The following is an 18,176-nucleotide window of genomic DNA, read 5'->3' as shown; positions in this document are numbered from 1 at the left end:
CTTGTTCCCTGGTCTCTTTCTTAACGGATTTGTCATCTTCCGTTTGGACATCGATGTCCATAGTCATTTTTTCTGGTATATCATATTTGTGCTTCTTAAACCACTCCTCGACTCTTTTTAATGTGGTTGTTTGTCTTTTAAGGCTCCTCGTAATGTCCTTAATCTCTCTCTTTGTATTTTGTTCGATGTATCTTTCCAATTGGGTTGTGAGCTTTACTATCTCCTCGATTGCTTCTGTTATGATAAAAGCCGTGCTATTTTAAGTTTTCCTTAGGATTCAGGGTCCTTCGAATTCCAATGAAGTGTCTGCGATCTTTCTCTTCTTTCCACCTTCTGAGAGGGAGTTACTCCTCATTATTCTATAATGGATGCCTTTCTTTTCGTTCGTTCGTTTTATTAGCTCATTGTCCATGTCCTTCTCTACTATTAGTGATTTGTCGACAGATTTTTGAGCTTCTTCATCTCATAGCAGGTCAATTGATATGACCGAGCTTAAGAAGTCCCTCCTTTCATTCATTCCACCGACACCGACCGGAACTGTGGTATCCCTCCCCTGCTCCGTAAACACTTTCCCGCTTTTGGAGTCCATGTTTGGTTTTTTAAATGGTTTCCCTCCTACGGTCAGGTGATGATAAACGGCCGCTCCACCACTGGAGACAGACGACGACCTAACCTAATCTAACCTAACCTAACAAAACCTAACCTAACCTAACCTAACCTAACCTAACCTAACCTAACCTAACCTAACCTAACCTAACCTAACCTAACCTAACCTAATCTAACCTAATTTATCCTAACCTAATCTAACCTAACCTAACCTAACACATACATCTGTGACATTATTCATTGAGAACTATTGTCAAACAGATGATTATTCAAAGTAGTACTTAGAATCCCTTAAATATATACCGTCGAAATTAATTTCTATTTATGTTTAATTATGTACTAATGATTAATCAAATCTTTTCTAATGCAATCGAGTGCAGTATGCATTCGTAGAATATTTCGTTACTTCTTCACGAAAACTCGTTGTGTGTGGTTGTGTTCGCTATTTTTTTTCGAAATGGATCGTATTATGGAGGTGATTGAGAGTAGAAGCAATTCTACCCTGTATTTTCATAGAGAAACTGAGCATGCATATTACCGTCAGGTTCTTCCGGGTAATGTTGTGTATTTTTACTGTTGGAGGGAGACGAATAATTTGATTCTTAATAATGTCCATAATCACGTCGTTAATTGGGAGGTGATTGAAAATTTACGATTTAAGCAAATTTTAAGAGACCGTGCCGCAAGAGAACTTTTGCCACTTCGTGCCATATATGTGAAGGAGGAGGCAAGGAATGTTTGAAGTTGGTGATGAATCCGTCACGGACTTCCACAGTTCCAACAATCCCTAACTCATTGGACAAGAGGTACGTATGGCAATGGTACTACTCCTTCTCCCTCAACACAATTTTGTGGCTGGCATTGAGGAAGTGAAGGCATGGGTGAGGAATGGCGTCCAAGGACAGGAGCAAATGATTGCCGCATTTGTTACGTACCTAAGACGCCAATGGACCAGGGCAAATGTTTCGGTATTTGGCGAAGAGATGAGAACGAATAAGGTAATTAATATATTTAAGAAGTTTGTTGAAAAATCTAATCTGTCTATACCGTGCGAAAAATGCTCTTCGTGTCTGGATGTTGTCCTACTCTCAGAGACAATGCGCCGTGCTGGTGCGCGCCGGCGCACAATGTAAATTAATCTTTGCGAATGCATTTAGTAACTCTCCGTATGCGTAGGGATGTAGTTCGAGTTCTTCGGATGCTCCATTTAAATTCCGTAACTTTGTATAATTTTCGATCTGTAAAATGAAATATTTTTTGAGGGTATATCAAAAACAAAAATAAGTATTCTAAAAATAAACTACTTTTTTCAAAATAAAAATGTATCCCAAAAATTGAATAAAATATACTAAAAACAACGTCTGCTGAGACGAACCGCATGCTAAACGCAGCAAAACCAAATGATCCCCTCCAGTCAGTTCGGCCCGCCCACATAATTGCATGTATATCTTTCCTTTTTGTTTACAAAGGGGTATTGATGTTCCGTCTCAATATGCGAGTAGACACGTTCATCATTTTTGATACGGTATATTTTGTCCCCGTTGTCCTCCAGGATACAATTCTGACACTGCGACAACATTGAAAGTCCTCCAACCGTAAGGTAATTGATATATTTAAATACTTTGTTAAAATGTTTATGGTGAATATGTATTTGTATATATGTTTTTTAGTCCCGATTTCCCACCACCATCACATTGTACTGTGAAGAACATAAATCTGTGTTCATTTGTTCAACTTAAGGTAACTAAAATTAACAAAACATATAAATATGTATTTTAGCACCGGTTCTCCTCCATTCATCTTTGTACTGTGACAAAAGACGTTCAATCGGAGGCAATTAAAATTAATCAGACATATTGTTGAAATTTGGCACGGCACTAAGTTTAGAACTAAATTTGTGTATAATTACGAGGCAAGATCTCAATCAATAAGATAATTAATTGTATAAAAAAATGGTGAAATGTCTATTTTGAACAAGTATTTCAGCTTCGTATAATAGAGGTAATATGTATATTTATTTTCAATGCTTCAGATTATTATTATTGATAGAATATTTTATATTAATTATATCCCAATAAAAGGTAAAAATTATTAGTCTAATGGTTTTAGATTTACTTTCTTATGATGATTTATTTAGTTTATTAAATTAACTTACTAATAGGATTGTTTAACAATCTGTTGTTAATTGCTATATTAATTGTTGTTGCTTACAAATTTTAAGTAAAATTATTACATGAGTAAAAATGTCCTTTTACTCTTAATCCCACCCAAAAATGTTTCAAATTACATACATTCTTCATTAACATGTTCGTTATATATAACTGTACATCTAGCAAATAATAAACATTAATGTACTACAAATAAGTTTGTTTTGACTTTATAAATGTTAACGTTATATTAAGATTTAAACCCTGTGGTAAATTATCATTTAGAAGTCTATCACAGATTAATAACCCAATACATACAACTGTTATATTATTCATTGACAACTATTGTCAAACAGATTGTTCAAAGTAGTGCTTACAATCCCTTAAATGTATGCCGTCGAAATTAATCTCTTTTTATATTTGTTTATTAATTTTAGGTTAAGTTGCATTACGAATGATTAATCAGAACTACCACTGACAAGAATCTACATGTTTAACAATTGTCAACACTTAATTACTCAGGGGTGGGCAAGCGAATGGGGACGGAGGGGTAACAGCCGATCATAGACGTTCTGAATCGCCGAAAACGTACGACATTTTTGTCTCGGGATGCAGACTATCGAGAAATGGAGAGTTGGGGATTTGTAATATTTGATTTTATAAACTGGTAACAGAAATTCCCCAAAATTGTCGAGATGAGCAGGGATATCTAGTATCTTTAGTTAGAGATTTACTAGATTTCAGAATAGTGAGTCATGGACGCTATAACTTGGTAGATTTTAGGTTATAGAAGACGACACATGATGTTTTTGCTTTAAGAAAATATATTTCTGATAAGAAACTTTTTATATAACCAACTTATCTAATTTAATTGTTTGTATTTGTAATTTTTGATTATTTTATAAACCATAATGTTAATATGTTCGTTTATTTTCATTCACTGAATTTGTATTAATTCATTTCATGCTTCCTGCTTAGTTATTGCAAAATACAGAAAGTTATTTTAACAGCAGTTATATTAGTTATAATTATTATATTATAGTTTTAGTTTAGGCAACACGGCATTCAAAATGGCAACATCGCTGCATACCGAGATCGTACGATGAATATTTTCCATGGAACAGTAATGTTTCTTGTTTATAACATTGGGTTGGTACTTTTTAGGTTTTCTATGGGAATCTCGAAATTGGACTCAACGTTGCCGCTGTGAATTTATATATACAGTATCAAAAATGATGAACGTGTCTACTCGCGTATTGAGACGGAACATCAATACCCCTTTGTAAACAAAAAAGAAAGATATACATGCAATTATGTGGGCGGGCCGGACTGACTGGAGGGGATCATTTGGTTTTGCTGCGTTTAGCATGTGGTTCGTCTCCGCAGACGAGTCGGTGTCTTTGAACACTTTATTTAATTGTTTTTAGTTTTTTTTACTTATGCATTTATTTATTTTATTTAATTTTTGGGATACATTTTTATTTTGAAAAAACAACTTTATTTCTAGAATACTTATTTGTGTTTTTGATATCGCAAAGATTAATTTATATTGTGCGCAAGCGCGCACTAGCACGGCGCATTGTCTCTGAGAGTGGGGATTCTTACGACCGGGCAAAATTTTTCTCTCTTTGTCGTGCATCCATCTCTTACAACATCCAGACACGAAGAGCATTTTTCGCACTGTATATATATATATTCAATATTTCATTTCTAACCTGTGTTCGTGTTTATTAATTTGTGTTAGTCTGATTTATAGACAATTTATATTGTGTTTGATTTGGTATTATATTAAATTTGTCAGTAAGTAAAATATTAATTTAATTGTATATTATATAATTAATCTTATTTCAACTATTTTAGATTGTGCTATAGCTTTAGTTTAGTATTTTTAGGTATTAATATTTTTATTTTAATTATAATATCAGCTATGAATAATAATAATTTTAAAACGAAATTGTTTAGTTTTTTTAAGGATTTGAATAATAATAGTGCCAACAGAAATTGTTGACGAAGTCCTCACTATTGAGAAAATTAAAATTGAAGATCATAGATTAAGAGATTTCTCCGAATCGAAAAAATAAATGATGGAGTAGTTGGCTAGAAGAGGTTTAATAAAAAACCAGTTCACTTGCCATATGTGTGACATTCCTATGTCTCTTAATAAATATTCAGGTGGAATAGATGGTTGTCGGTGAAAATGCCGATTATGTACCACCCGAAAATCGATAAGGTTTAACTGGATTTTTTTTTCACTGAATCTTATTGTAAATTATTAATAATTTAGGCATGGCTCTTTTTTTTGCTAACAGCAAACTTAGTTTGCTGCAATCGATAATTGTCATTCATTGTTGGAGCAGAGAAATGTCACACAATGATAAAAGGAAGGCTCACCTTGGATCAAATTCCACCCACACGATAGTGGACTGGTGTTCGTTTTGCCGGGAAATTTGTGAGTTGGACCATATAAACAATCCGGATGTTATTGGGGGTTTTGATGAGGAAACACTCGAGCTCAAAACGGTGGAGATTGATGAAGTTTTTCCACCACAAATATAATAGAGGTCGGTGGACTGAGGGAAAATGAGTATTTGGAGTAATCGAAAGAGGGACAGGGAAATGCTTCCTTGTTGAAATTCTAGATAGGACAACTGCAACCCTCCATGAAATGATTCAGAGGTTTGAATGTATTTCTGATAAGGGCTTTGTAAAATATTTGATAGCTTAAAATTGATGAATGCATGCTCATTTCTAAATAAATCCATATTTTCCATGGAACTTTCTCGATTTATAAAGAAAATTGCACTGTAGCAAAAATTTATGGTAAGTGATGTTTTAAACAAATATATGCCAAGCCAGGAGGATGACAGGTAACACGTTATTAGTTTAAGATTTTAACAATTATGTTTAATTATAATTTTAGATAATACCTTTTGTGTTTATTTTATTATTATCTTACAGAATACCTTTTGAGTTCTTTTTATTTATAGTTTCCTTTTTAAAATTAAAAGTGTCATGATTCTATTGGTATATTTTACCTGAATCCCATATCATCTCAGCTGGTGGAGGGCATACAATGGGATAGATGCAATTAGGCATAGGATCTACACTCATGATATAATCATTCATGAGAGAAATTTTGTGGATTCTGATAATGCCACCATCGATACTCAGAACATCGAAAATATGTGGATGAGGGCAAAAAGAAAGTTGCAGCGCTAATTTGGAACATCAGAAGCCTTGTTTGTTTCCCACCTTCATGAATTTGTGTGGCGGAATAAATACAGAAGAAACGGAAATTTTTTTACTTCGATTTTAGTTTGCCATAGAACACAATATATTTTTAACTAAAGTGTTTTATTTATTTATAATTACATTTTCTGCTCATATGGGAATATCTTAGAGAAAAATTAATTTTAAATTTAAAAAAATGCTAATTGTTGCGGTTTTTAGATGAAAATTTTATTAAAAAATTTTTCTATATTATATGCCTATTTTTTTCAAAATTTCATTAAAAACCCACATTTTCATTTCTTATATTTTTCTATTGTATGTTCTATTTTTATTCGTAATGAGAAACCTGTCTTGGTCAATTGAAAAAAAATCAAAAATTTTTAGAGAAAAATTAATTTTAAATGTGAACAATACTTATTTTTGAGATTTTCCCTTGAAATTTTTATGAAAAAAAAAATTTCCACTGTATGCCTATTCTTTTTTCAGGAAGTTTACCAAAAATAGAATGTTTTCAAAAAAAAAGAAATACCTAACCGAACCTAACATAATCTATTTAGTTCATCAAAAAGAAAGAATATTGTCAAAATAAATAAACAAGATAATAAAATTCCAAAAATATATTATATAAATAAAAAACAATTAGCACCAACGGTGGTTTACTTTCAGTAAATTTAATCGATAATAAATATAACTTTATCTGTGGTGATAAAATTGTTTAAAACGGAAGTTTACATATTTGATTTTTTTTTTCAATCAAATTTTTTCGTAAATTATTGAAAATTAATAATACTACAAATATGTTATAATGAACATTTTCTGCTCATGTCGGAATATGTCACAAAATATCACACTAAGTAATAAAATATCAGATACGGCAAGGTTGTGAGAATTCTTGACGCTAATGCGCCTGCGGGAACTACCAACATAATTTCAGTTCGCTATAATGCAACTTTATCGTACTATTGTCCCCAGGATAGATCCACCTTATCGTGGTCCTGGGGCACAGTACCGCTCCATAAGCCAGTGGCAGTGGGAAGCTAACGGATTTAACTGTAAGTCCAATCCATCCCCAGGAGGATCTCGGATGTTCCTTAAATTGGACTTGTTCTTCAGAACCCAATTGAGAGGGGTCTGGCATCTTTGTCAGTCCCACGTCTTCTGGTTCAGCATACCCCGTATATGCAAATATAAGTTCTTTTTCTCCATGTATGATTTTATCATACATAATAAGCACTACGGCTGATCTTCGGATTGGTGCCCGGAGAACTTTTCCCTCTTTGTCCCCCCCCCAAAAAAAAACCGTACTATTGTATATAGGTGGCAACAGAACACCCAAGAAGTACCAACCTCTACTAAAAATGGGAAACAGCACTGGACGATAAATTGATTTGTAGTTTCCTGTATTTGACATTTGACAAAAATAGCGGGAATAATATCAAATTCAAATTAGTTTATATATAATTACTAGGTGTTCTGTATATTACCAGAAATAGAACAAACTATGAAATTCAAACATTTTCATTATAAATTATTTATTGTACATTATAACATAATACATAATTTTTCTTAAGCACTATATACAACACAAATAGAACAAAATAAATACAAATAAAAATATAACAAAATTTAACCCATTGCCATTATCAAAAAAATTTAACCTACTTTGGAAAGGAAGATTATAATGTAAATTAACTGAATGACTGTAATAGTGAATAACTCAACCATTGCAATTGTTAAAGTGATTACTTAGTGGAAGGGAATTCAAATAAAATATTTAAGGGAATTATAAAATTCTGATTAGAAATAGAAGCACTTGATTCAGAGATGGGGGAAAGACGACAAAATTTAACCTACTAACATAATCTTCAACATTGTAATTATTAGAAGAGGTATTATAATGAAACTATTTTGGTTTAACATTATGAATTTTTCTTGTTATAGAGAAATCTGATGGAGAAAAATGGTTTTCGCAGAGTTAAATGTTTTGATATGAGGATTAATATTACAAACTGAACGTCATACTAAATTTAATTTATAATCCGAATACGAATATTTTTAAAATTAGTATTTTGAACATATCTATAATATGCATTGAAACATGGTGCGGGAGCCTATTTAACCTACAATATAACTTTAATATACCCAGTAGTTAAGATAAAGCACATTAATATATAAACAATCTTATTCAAATTTGAGGTTATTTTATTTCTAATATGATATTAAAATATATTATGAAACTATTACCTAACCTATTTAATTACAAAGCATAAAATACAACTACGATTTTAGTTAGTAAAGGATTATACGAAATAACTTACCTAAAACTAAAAATTCAAAACATTTTAATTTATTCAATCCTCCTGGCATCTTCGAATAGAAAACAAATGCGCAATATTTAAAATACTGCCCTGCAATTGGTCAATATATACACCAGCAGATCTAGTTAAATAACCATTACCAACTGTCATACCAACATTATAAACAACAAATCAATTTTAAAACGCGGGTAACTTCGGGAACATTTGGCTGTTTCCATTTAGTCCTATTCACTTGCCCCCCATGTAGGTGGCATCGTATATTTTGTATTTGAAAAATATATACATTAAAAATAAAATGACATGATAAATGAAAAATAAATATATAGGTGGTATTGCACTATTTGTTAATGTTGTTTGTAGTTTAGCAACGAAATTAGTAATAAAACAAACGAATATTATTTAATGAATCGGTTTGATCAGTGTGTTATTTGTGTTCAGTGTCTTGTAATTTAAAGAATAAGGTATGTAATTCATCAGTTAAATGAATCGTTTTAATGATTAATTAAATTTCGAATTGGGGCAATAATAGCAACAGTTTTATCTCTCAATACAACACAATTTCTTCGAGGTAACAATTTATAGAAATATTTCCGGGGCAGTTTACGTTAATTATGGAGGTTTTATTAATAGTGCGCCTTTGGTTATTTTATTGCCGAAAGGAACTTTAATTAATGCGGATTTACACCTTCCAGTCTTTATTTATTATGACATAATTTTAATATAAATTAATTTTTATATATTTTTTTTATTTTACCGACAAAAAACTTACTTCTCACTATATTTTACATATTTAAATAATTTTAATTTCAAGATGTCACAAAGTTTATGGCAAATTATAGGTTATGAGTATATATTTTCTTTTGGTCACAATAATGTATATTCTTGATTGTCATTTGTTTTTATTGGAAACATAACAGAGTATATTGAACATTAAAATAAATTAAATAAAGGAGAACGTTGTTTAATTTGAGCCAAATCTTATCGAAATCGCAGGTTCTGCTTACACTTTCACTAATGTTAAGACTTTCGTGGTCTTATTTGTTGACATTAATTTTTCGTCAGAGAATAATTTCATAAAATGCCAGTCCAAAAACTAGAAAATGATAAACATGTTGTATTTATATTTGTTAGCGTTTATTGGTCGACTTTTGTTGGAATTATTTCCTGACGTCTCGCTAGCTCCATTGCTAATCCTTCCAATCGTAGAATTTATTGTTCCAAATGAAATAACTTTGGGGTGTTTCAGACGTAAAGTTGTAGTAATTTGGTAAGAACTATGTATTTTTGGTTGTCCAAATAAACAAAGTTGGTTTGATTAATTGTTTTTGAATATCCGTTGATATAGACGATTTCCTCATTACTATCCAACACAGAGAACACATAGTGTTGAATCTTTAGCTACTTCTCGATTGTTTGTCGAATCCAGGATCTTCAATCTTGTATTTATAATCCTCGAATTTCATTATCATTATTGCATTTCCTTTATATGCGCGTAGAATTATGATTTCTGTCGGTATTTCAGGAGTAATGTCAAAGTTTTCTCCTTTTGCAAGTGCAGACGTTTCCTTAGGTGTCCAAGTACAATCTGTGGATCTTTCTCCTTCTCTATGTATAGATGTCAACATACTTACTGAATTACTTGTCGAAATTTTGTGTTTCGAGATATGGTCTAATACAATCATGATTAGATTTATTACTACAAAATTTGTGTTTCTACAGATAGGTAACTAATAATTTGTTGTAGTCCGATTACAATTGTTTCAATTAACCCAAAATTTTAAACAAATATACAGTTTATTCATAATAGCGCGCCAACAAAGCTTGCTTCGTATGTTTCAAACATATTGTAATATTACCTTTTGTCTACAGTACACAATGTCTGGACGCAGTAAAGACAGTAAAATGAAGGGAAAGTCAAAGTCGCGCTCCAGCCGTGCCGGTCTTCAATTTCCCGTTGGCCGTATTCACCGCCTTCTTCGCAAAGGTAATTATGCCGAACGTGTTGGTGCCGGTGCTCCAGTTTATTTAGCAGCCGTAATAGAATATTTGGCAGCCGAAGTTCTGGAATTGGCAGGCAACGCTGCCCGTGACAACAAAAAGACTCGTGTCATCCCGAGACATTTACAATTGGCCATCAAAAATGATGAAGAATTGAACCAACTGTTGTCGGGAGTTACAATCGCTCAAGGAGGCGTATTATCAAACATTCAAGCCATTCTCCTACCAAATAAGAGTGATAAGTAGATTTAAGACGATAATAAAAACATGACATGTTTTCAACTTATTCATCTAATGAAATGTATATTAATTTAATTTAATTAAAACCAAAAATAAATCAAATAAAACAATACAAACTATTTTCTTTTATAGGTTATTATTAACATTAACAAAATTAAATTAATTAAAACATTATTAATATTATGCTATTATGGCGGTAATTTGTGCTGACGGAATTGTGGTCAGTGAGTCAGCACAGTCACTAATTCCGCTGATACCACACGGGAGTCCATATGAATACCTGGCTGAAGAATTAAATCTGCGTACCGAAGAAGGTGAGTGCAAAGAGAGAGGTTCCCTACTTATGCATACAATTCGGAACAACAGCATTTTGCCTAAGAGTTATTCAAATCCGATTAATGTTACTGTCTTGCTGAGCTTGATGGCTTTTCTGGAGTTATCTGCAATTAGCCTAGCAGAACGAAAACCCTTACCGTTTAGATGACACTCTCCCTGCAATTTATGTACAACTACTGAAATATTTATCCGTGTGGCCTATACATTAACTAATTAATTTGTAGTAGATTTATTTATAATACATATATATATATATATATATATATATATATATATATATATATATATATATATATTATACAAATATTAGGGAGTATCACATACATAATATATCCCTGACATTTCTCGAAGATTTGAATCAGTAATCAGTACAAGAATAATTTCCACTGCGGAGGAAAAAATGAAGGTAGTTCTCCATTTAGGGTAATAAAGTGTCTACAAATTTTCAAAAAGCCACGGAATTATTGCGATCCCAAGAATGTTAGTGTAAACTATAAGGATACGTAGCACTTAAGTGCACCTACATAGAACACCCATTGACTTTTTGAAAAACAAGTATAACAGAAAAATGCCATAAACTTGGTCAGAGATCAGGAGGTTTCGGTGTTTTGTATGATTTCACTTCTTTACCTTTTGTAACAACAATAGTTAAAACGTGATACAGTCACACGTTCGCATAGTAATTCAAAAATTAAAAAGTAAACAAATATACAAAACATTATATAGTCAAAGCACATACATCGAATAGTTGTATAAATAAAACTTAGCCTAGATTTACATATAGTCTTAAATTACGATAACAATTGAAAACATGAGTATAACATCTCTGAGACTGTAAAAATGAATATAAATAAAAATTAAGTAAAATACTTAATCTAACAACTTAATCTAAAACACATTCTACGAGTAATCCTATAAACAAAACCTAGCCTATATAACACATAGTTGAAATAAAACAAACAGATAAAAGACCATAAAATACTTTTTGAGGCGTTAATAGTTCATTAATAGCATTTAAATACCTTATTTGACTTCGCGTCCTCAGTTTAGTGGGACACGGACCAGACAAAATGTAAGTGGGACCTGAAACGTGAACTCCACAGACTGTGGAGATTCAGGTGGTTAAACTAAAGATAATCATTCTGCCGAGTCTACTTTACTTCTAATTTAGATTAATAAACCAATTTTTTGTTTTTAAACAATTTATTTTATTTTTTCCATAATCAAGTATACATACACGAACGCTTAAATCTGCTACTACTGTCATGGCCTGACTCACACCCTAGAACTGATTGGACTCCGATTCTTCTTCCGTCCGCCCAATGAATATCGTTTTTGCAACTTTTCTTTTGAATTTTAATTTTTTTGGAGTTTCATGATACGAAGGATTATGTAATTTCGGATCCGTGAATAGATTCCATCTTGCTGTAACGGGTTCAAATTTTCTAGGCCGAAATCCTGTACAACTTAAATTCTGATAGTACTTATCAATATCCATGATCCTGATAATATTTTTCAATCACCTTAAATGAAATATTAAATGAAAATATAAAAATTCACAGCGGCAACGTTGAGTCCAATTTCGAGGTTCCAGAATTGCCAACCTAATCTTAGGCCGCTATAATGCAGTTTTATCCAAAATAGCGGTAATTACTCGATAATAAAATTCGTTTTAGATTCTGGAGCGATTCAGCATATCAGAAGATGTTCTTTGATAAATTGGAACCAATTGACGATGTTAAGGCCAAAGTGCCTTATTTTTCCAAAAAAATATATTTAGTTTATGGTTTGTGTAACTGATCACCCTTTTTGTTTATGCGCATGGAAAAGGCGCAAGTTGGTACCTCTGTAAGCGTGCAACCGTCAGTCGGCCTGGAGACATGCGAGCGAGGTGCACGTATGTTTAATTATTTGTTTCATGAAAATAAATCATTTAGTTATTAACAAATATGTGTGTCATTATCAACGGCCCTTCAAAAGGAAATACAGTCCCCAAAAGATCCAGAACACAACAGACGAAATAAGCATTTCGGTCGCCAAGAAAAATCAAAGCATCGTTGCAAAATAACGTGGTGACATTGTCGCTTCATGATGGTGACACATCGGTAAAAACAATGAAAGACGTTCTATTTGTGAATGATTTAAACTGCAACCTGATGTCAATTCGAAGACTAGCACAAAAGGGATATCGAATTGTGGTTTAGTGTGATTATGCCTATGCATCGCTGAATAGCATCGAAAAGTTTGTGGACGCGTAAACGGAAGACTGTATGAAGTTATTTTGTACGTTGACAACAATGTGTTTGCGGGATTCACTAGAGAGAATAATTTGAACAGTCGCGTTCTAATAAAACTGGAGAAATCCACAGCACTAATTTGGATTGTGTTGGTAACGGCATGCAGTAGAACAACGGCGTTAATTTAGATAACATTGGTATCAGCGAGGTGACTCAACAAAAGAGGGACGTAGCAAAAAAGGCACCGCAACGTTACGGTGATTGGGCAACTGAATGTGATGCGCATATGGCACTATTATCTAGCGAAGGTGAATCACTTGTGTTATCAGCAGAACGATTTGTTGGTAACAATCCGTCAACAAAATCGGAAGCAAAACGTCGTAGCGACTGGTCAGAATGGCAAAAAGCAATCAATTATGAGATTCAGTCGTTGGCAAAGAACAACAGGCAACAGAGTCTAACTGTTTGTGACTTACCTAGGAGAAGAACAGCAATCACAAATATAAGTGGGTCTTCAAGTTTGCAAAAGGTGATACAAATAAATGTTCAGATCATCCATATCGTGAATTAATTGGCTGTCTGACTTACACTCATTGCACAACTAGACCAGATATATAAGTGGCAAGGGGTATCCCCATTCGTTTTAAAAGTTGCTTCAATGAAAGTCATTTCAATCATGCAAAGCGGGTGTTAAACTATATCAAGGCGACCATTGATTTGAAGATGATTTTTAAACGAAACAAAAACGCTGAAATACTGTTCGGATATAGTGATTCCGATTGGGGGGGGTGACAGGAACGGCTCTAAATCCACGCCAGGATACATATTTAAGTTATTTGGCAATACGGTCAGTTGGGCATCCCGTAGACAACTACGGTGGCGAAATTATCGACCGAAGCATCACAATTCATGAAGACACATCATGTATTCGAATTGCGATCGAACCACGCGAATATAAGTGGATGAAACATATCAACGTTAAATATATGTCAGTTCGAGAAAAAGTTGAAAAGAATAAGTATGACATCGTTTAAATTTCAACGGAAGATCAAACAGCTGACCCAAGCATCGAAATAGTTTACTGTTATTGACAGATGTCAGTAGTAGTAGGACTAACACTTAAAGATGATGACCTCGTTGCTATTACTGTAATTAGTAATGTGTACAAAGTGTAAATAAATAAAAACATCTAATCAGCACTTCATTTCACTGTGGTAGGCAAACACTAACATAAACAGTTAGAAATAAATAATTGATTCTGACCATAATTGGATACGTATGCGCAAAACTTATCCACAACGCTTAAGTTCAACAAGTAATTTCAAGTTTTTCACCACAATGAAAATTGGTCACAAGGAAAAAAAAATGTCGATTATGTTAAATCGGTATTATTATAACGCAAGGGCGAAATTCATAATGAAAAAAGTAATAAATATTAATCAATATGTGGAATGTGATCTTCAATAAACTGGATGAAACAAAGGGCATCCCCTGCAAAATGACTATACATTTGCAACGTGTAGAAAAATATTTGAAAATGACATTGGTTCAAAAAATGTAAGTACATTTTTTACTTTTATTTTATTCAAAATAATGAAATGATGAACTTATATACTCGCGTATTGAGACAGAACAGCAATACCCGTTTGTAAAACAAAAAAAAAAAAGATATACATGCAAATATGTGGGCGGACCGGACTGACTGGAGGGGATCATTTGGTTTTGCTGCGTTTAGCATGCGGTTCGTCTCCGTAGACGAGCCAGTGTATTGACAGCAGAGGTAGGTTTTCTTTAAATAAGCTCATTTTCAACAATAAATACGCTGCAAAAATTCAGATTGTTACGTGGCACCTTACTGGAAGTTCCAGTTATCGCATTCGCCATCAATTTGCGTAAATGTTTGAAAACAGATCGATTTCTAACCGAAACACTATTCAACGAGTTGTAGATAATTTTCTCACGTACAGTTGTGTAAATCTCAGCAATCACAGGAATGAACGTTCGCCCCGACGATTTTCAACATGAGGCACGGGACACTTTGATTTGTGCAAGTATTAAAAACAAACCAAATCAGCCGATTAGCCAGGTTACACTGGACTTTAATCTTTCAAGTGCCCAAATACGAAATGTACTGAAATCTAATGGATACCGCTCCTACAAATTGAAACGTGGAAATGAAAATTTGCCAGCTGATAAATACCGCCGCTTGGCATTTTGTGAGACCATAACGGAAAAGGTAAATGGCGACAACAATTTTATTAGTAAAGTACTTTTTACTGATGAGTTGTCATTTCCTTTACGCGGCCGACACAATCCCATGGTTACGCGGTATTGGTCAAGGGTAAATTTAAGAATATTATATGCCGACCGTACCCAGTACCCCCAAAAACTAAATGTTTGGGCTGCTATTTTGGGAGGCAACATAGTGGGTAATCTCACTGGGCAAAAATACCTCGATATTCTGCAAAAACAAATTGTCCCGACAGTCCGCCGATTAGAAATACGGCACATGTTAGAGAATATTTACGTACCACTTTGGGCGAACGCGTCATTAGTTGTTACGTAAGTATTCTTTGGCCAGCTAGATCACCGGACCTCGCACCTTGCGATTTTTTTCTGTGGGGTTACCTGAAGTCCAAATTATACACTTTCCTGGAGAATAATCTCAATGAATTAAGAGGCCGTATAATTAATTTATTGGAAAATATTACTCTTGACACTCTGGCAAACGTGCGTGAAAATTTTTATAACAGGTTGGGGTATTGTACCACTGCGTATGGAGACATTTTTGAACACCTTATTTAGTTTAATTTATTTATGCATTTGCATGCAGAGTTACGGAATTTAAATGATGCATCCGAAGAACACGAACTACATCCCTACGCATATGGAGAGTTACTAATTGCATTCGCAAAGATTAATTTATATTGGGTGCCAGCGCGCACTAGCACAGCGCATTGTCTCTGAGAGTGGGGATTCGTACTACCAGGCAAAAATAGCTAACCGAAGTTGCGGGACAAAAAGGGAATTAAACTTTGGTATGTTAGTAGTTGAATTACTAAATTGGGAAGATGTCACAATGGACGCTACGGATTTGGTTCGATAGCCTTTTGTATCTATCGGAATCTCGGGGAAGAAAGTCATACAGACTGGAAACCTCCGGATTGGGGTGGTTGGACAGGGATTTCCGGAGGTTTTGGGCATATTTAAACCTGATTTTCGCCAGCGTTGGGATACCATATTCGTAACGGACTTGAATGCTATGCACTGTCGCGTTGAATACGTGTCGTTTAGTACTCGGGGAAATTTTCTTCGCATGAAAGGACTTGAATGAGAAAAAGCCTGCCAAGGGTTTTTGCCTGGTCAGTTTCATTTGCTGGCGGAAGGAAAGCTTCTTGTCTAAAATAACTCCCAAATATTTAGCGGACGCAGATGTGGAGTTTGGGAGGCATTTTCTGGCGACTAAAAAAGAAGACTGCATCAGATTTGTTCGGATTAATGACTAGTTTTCAGTGATTGTATCAGTCAAGCAGTGGAGGCAAGAAATTACGAATCTGGGCAGCAGATGACAAAATCTGTCTGTTGGCGCTAACAAGAGCAATATCGTCAGCATATAGTGCCTTAACGACTCTAGGACCGGAAGGCATGTCACAGCAATACAGATTAAAAAGAATGGGAGATAGACGGGAACCTTGGGGAACAGGGATTTGAGAGTGGACAGTTCTTTTCCTATTCGGGTTCGAAACGAATGACCGGATAGGAAAGAGCGGATTGTGCCTATAAGGTAGGGAGGGAAATTTAGGATGGATAGTTTATGGATCAAACCTTCGTACCAGATACTGTCGAAAGCTTGTTGGACTTCAAGGAGAAGCATGGACACATGTTTACCTTGGTTGCGTAGGTCGACGATGGTCTCAGTCACCCGTAGAAGCTGGTGACCGGTGCCGCGCGCAAGACGAAACCCAAACTGATCGTTCGGGATTAAGTTATGGACAGTAACATGGTCGTCAATCCGAGAGCGAATGACACTCTCGGCGACTTTGCTCAGGGTAAAAAGGAGACTTATGGGACGGTAACTGGAGGGAATGTTGGCAGGTTTGCTAGCCTTGGAAATGGAGATTACGGTGGCTTGTTTCCAAGCCACTGGGAAAAGTTGAAAACGTAGGATAGCGTTAACTATGTTTGTTAACATGGTGATATGGATAGGAGTGAGGAGTTTTAGGACGTGATTAGGTATATGATCAGGACCAGGACTCTTACGGTTTTTCAGGCAACGGATATACTTAGAGATTTCGTTGGGAGAGGTATGATGGATGTTTGGGCAAGGGAGTGGGAGAGCCATCGCATTGATGATTTCGGAGATGTTTTGGTGAGCACTGAGCCTTCACAGATTCAGCAAATGCTTCGGCTTTGTTGGCATCAAGGGTTAGAAGGGAACCGTTGTGGAACCAACTGGAAAATGGTTGGGAGTTTCCGTTGTTTCAACAGATAAACCATGTGCCAGAGCGGAACTCAGAAGCGAGTTTCCATTAGGAGAAGTGGTGGTACAATTCCATGCGCGATGGTTGCTATTCAGGTCGCCAGCAACAATAGTAGGGTTTCTGACGTGGAAGAGGGATGGCAGATTGAACTCACCGATTCTGTCAGCGGTAGTGACGTACGCAAAGATGATACGCAGGCGTCCATGATCAGGTCCCAGGTCAATTCCAATGAATTCACCAAAGAAGGTGGAAATATCGATTCTATTATAGCGAATCGAATCACGTATCAGGATTGCAACGCCTCCACCAACCTGCATGATCCGGTCATTCCTTAGGATTCGGAAATCAGGTATTAAAAACGCAATATCCGATTTAAGAAATGTCTCTTGAATACATGCAATGTCGACATTGTTACAATGCATGAACTCGGACAGCTCGAATGCTTGACATTTGACGCTCCTAGCTTTCCAAGATGGTATCCTAAGGGGTTTATTAGGCATTAATGGTTTGGCCAGCTGCTGGTTGAACTAGGAACGGCTGAAACTAATTGTGTTAGGATAGGTAACTCGTTTGTGGAAGACA

General features: G+C 34.7%; 1 protein-coding gene across 1 annotated transcript in view; it reads left to right on the top strand.

Moving 5' to 3' along the window:
• The first annotated feature begins 8,639 nt into the window (after nucleotides 1-8,639).
• The window catches only part of LOC109606566 (histone H2A), a 31,678-nt gene continuing 22,141 nt past the window's right edge, over nucleotides 8,640-18,176 (top strand). Inside the window, exons 1-2 of the mRNA XM_049967263.1 lie at nucleotides 8,640-8,763; nucleotides 10,172-10,286. Coding sequence (XP_049823220.1) covers nucleotides 10,178-10,286 — 109 coding nt within the window. The 5' untranslated portion in view covers nucleotides 8,640-8,763; nucleotides 10,172-10,177. The remainder of the gene's footprint in view (nucleotides 8,764-10,171; nucleotides 10,287-18,176) is intronic.

The sequence above is a fragment of the Aethina tumida genome, chromosome 5, assembly GCF_024364675.1.
Source record: "Aethina tumida isolate Nest 87 chromosome 5, icAetTumi1.1, whole genome shotgun sequence".
Taxonomy (NCBI): domain Eukaryota; kingdom Metazoa; phylum Arthropoda; class Insecta; order Coleoptera; family Nitidulidae; genus Aethina; species Aethina tumida.
This window is presented reverse-complemented; position numbering and strand designations above follow the sequence as displayed.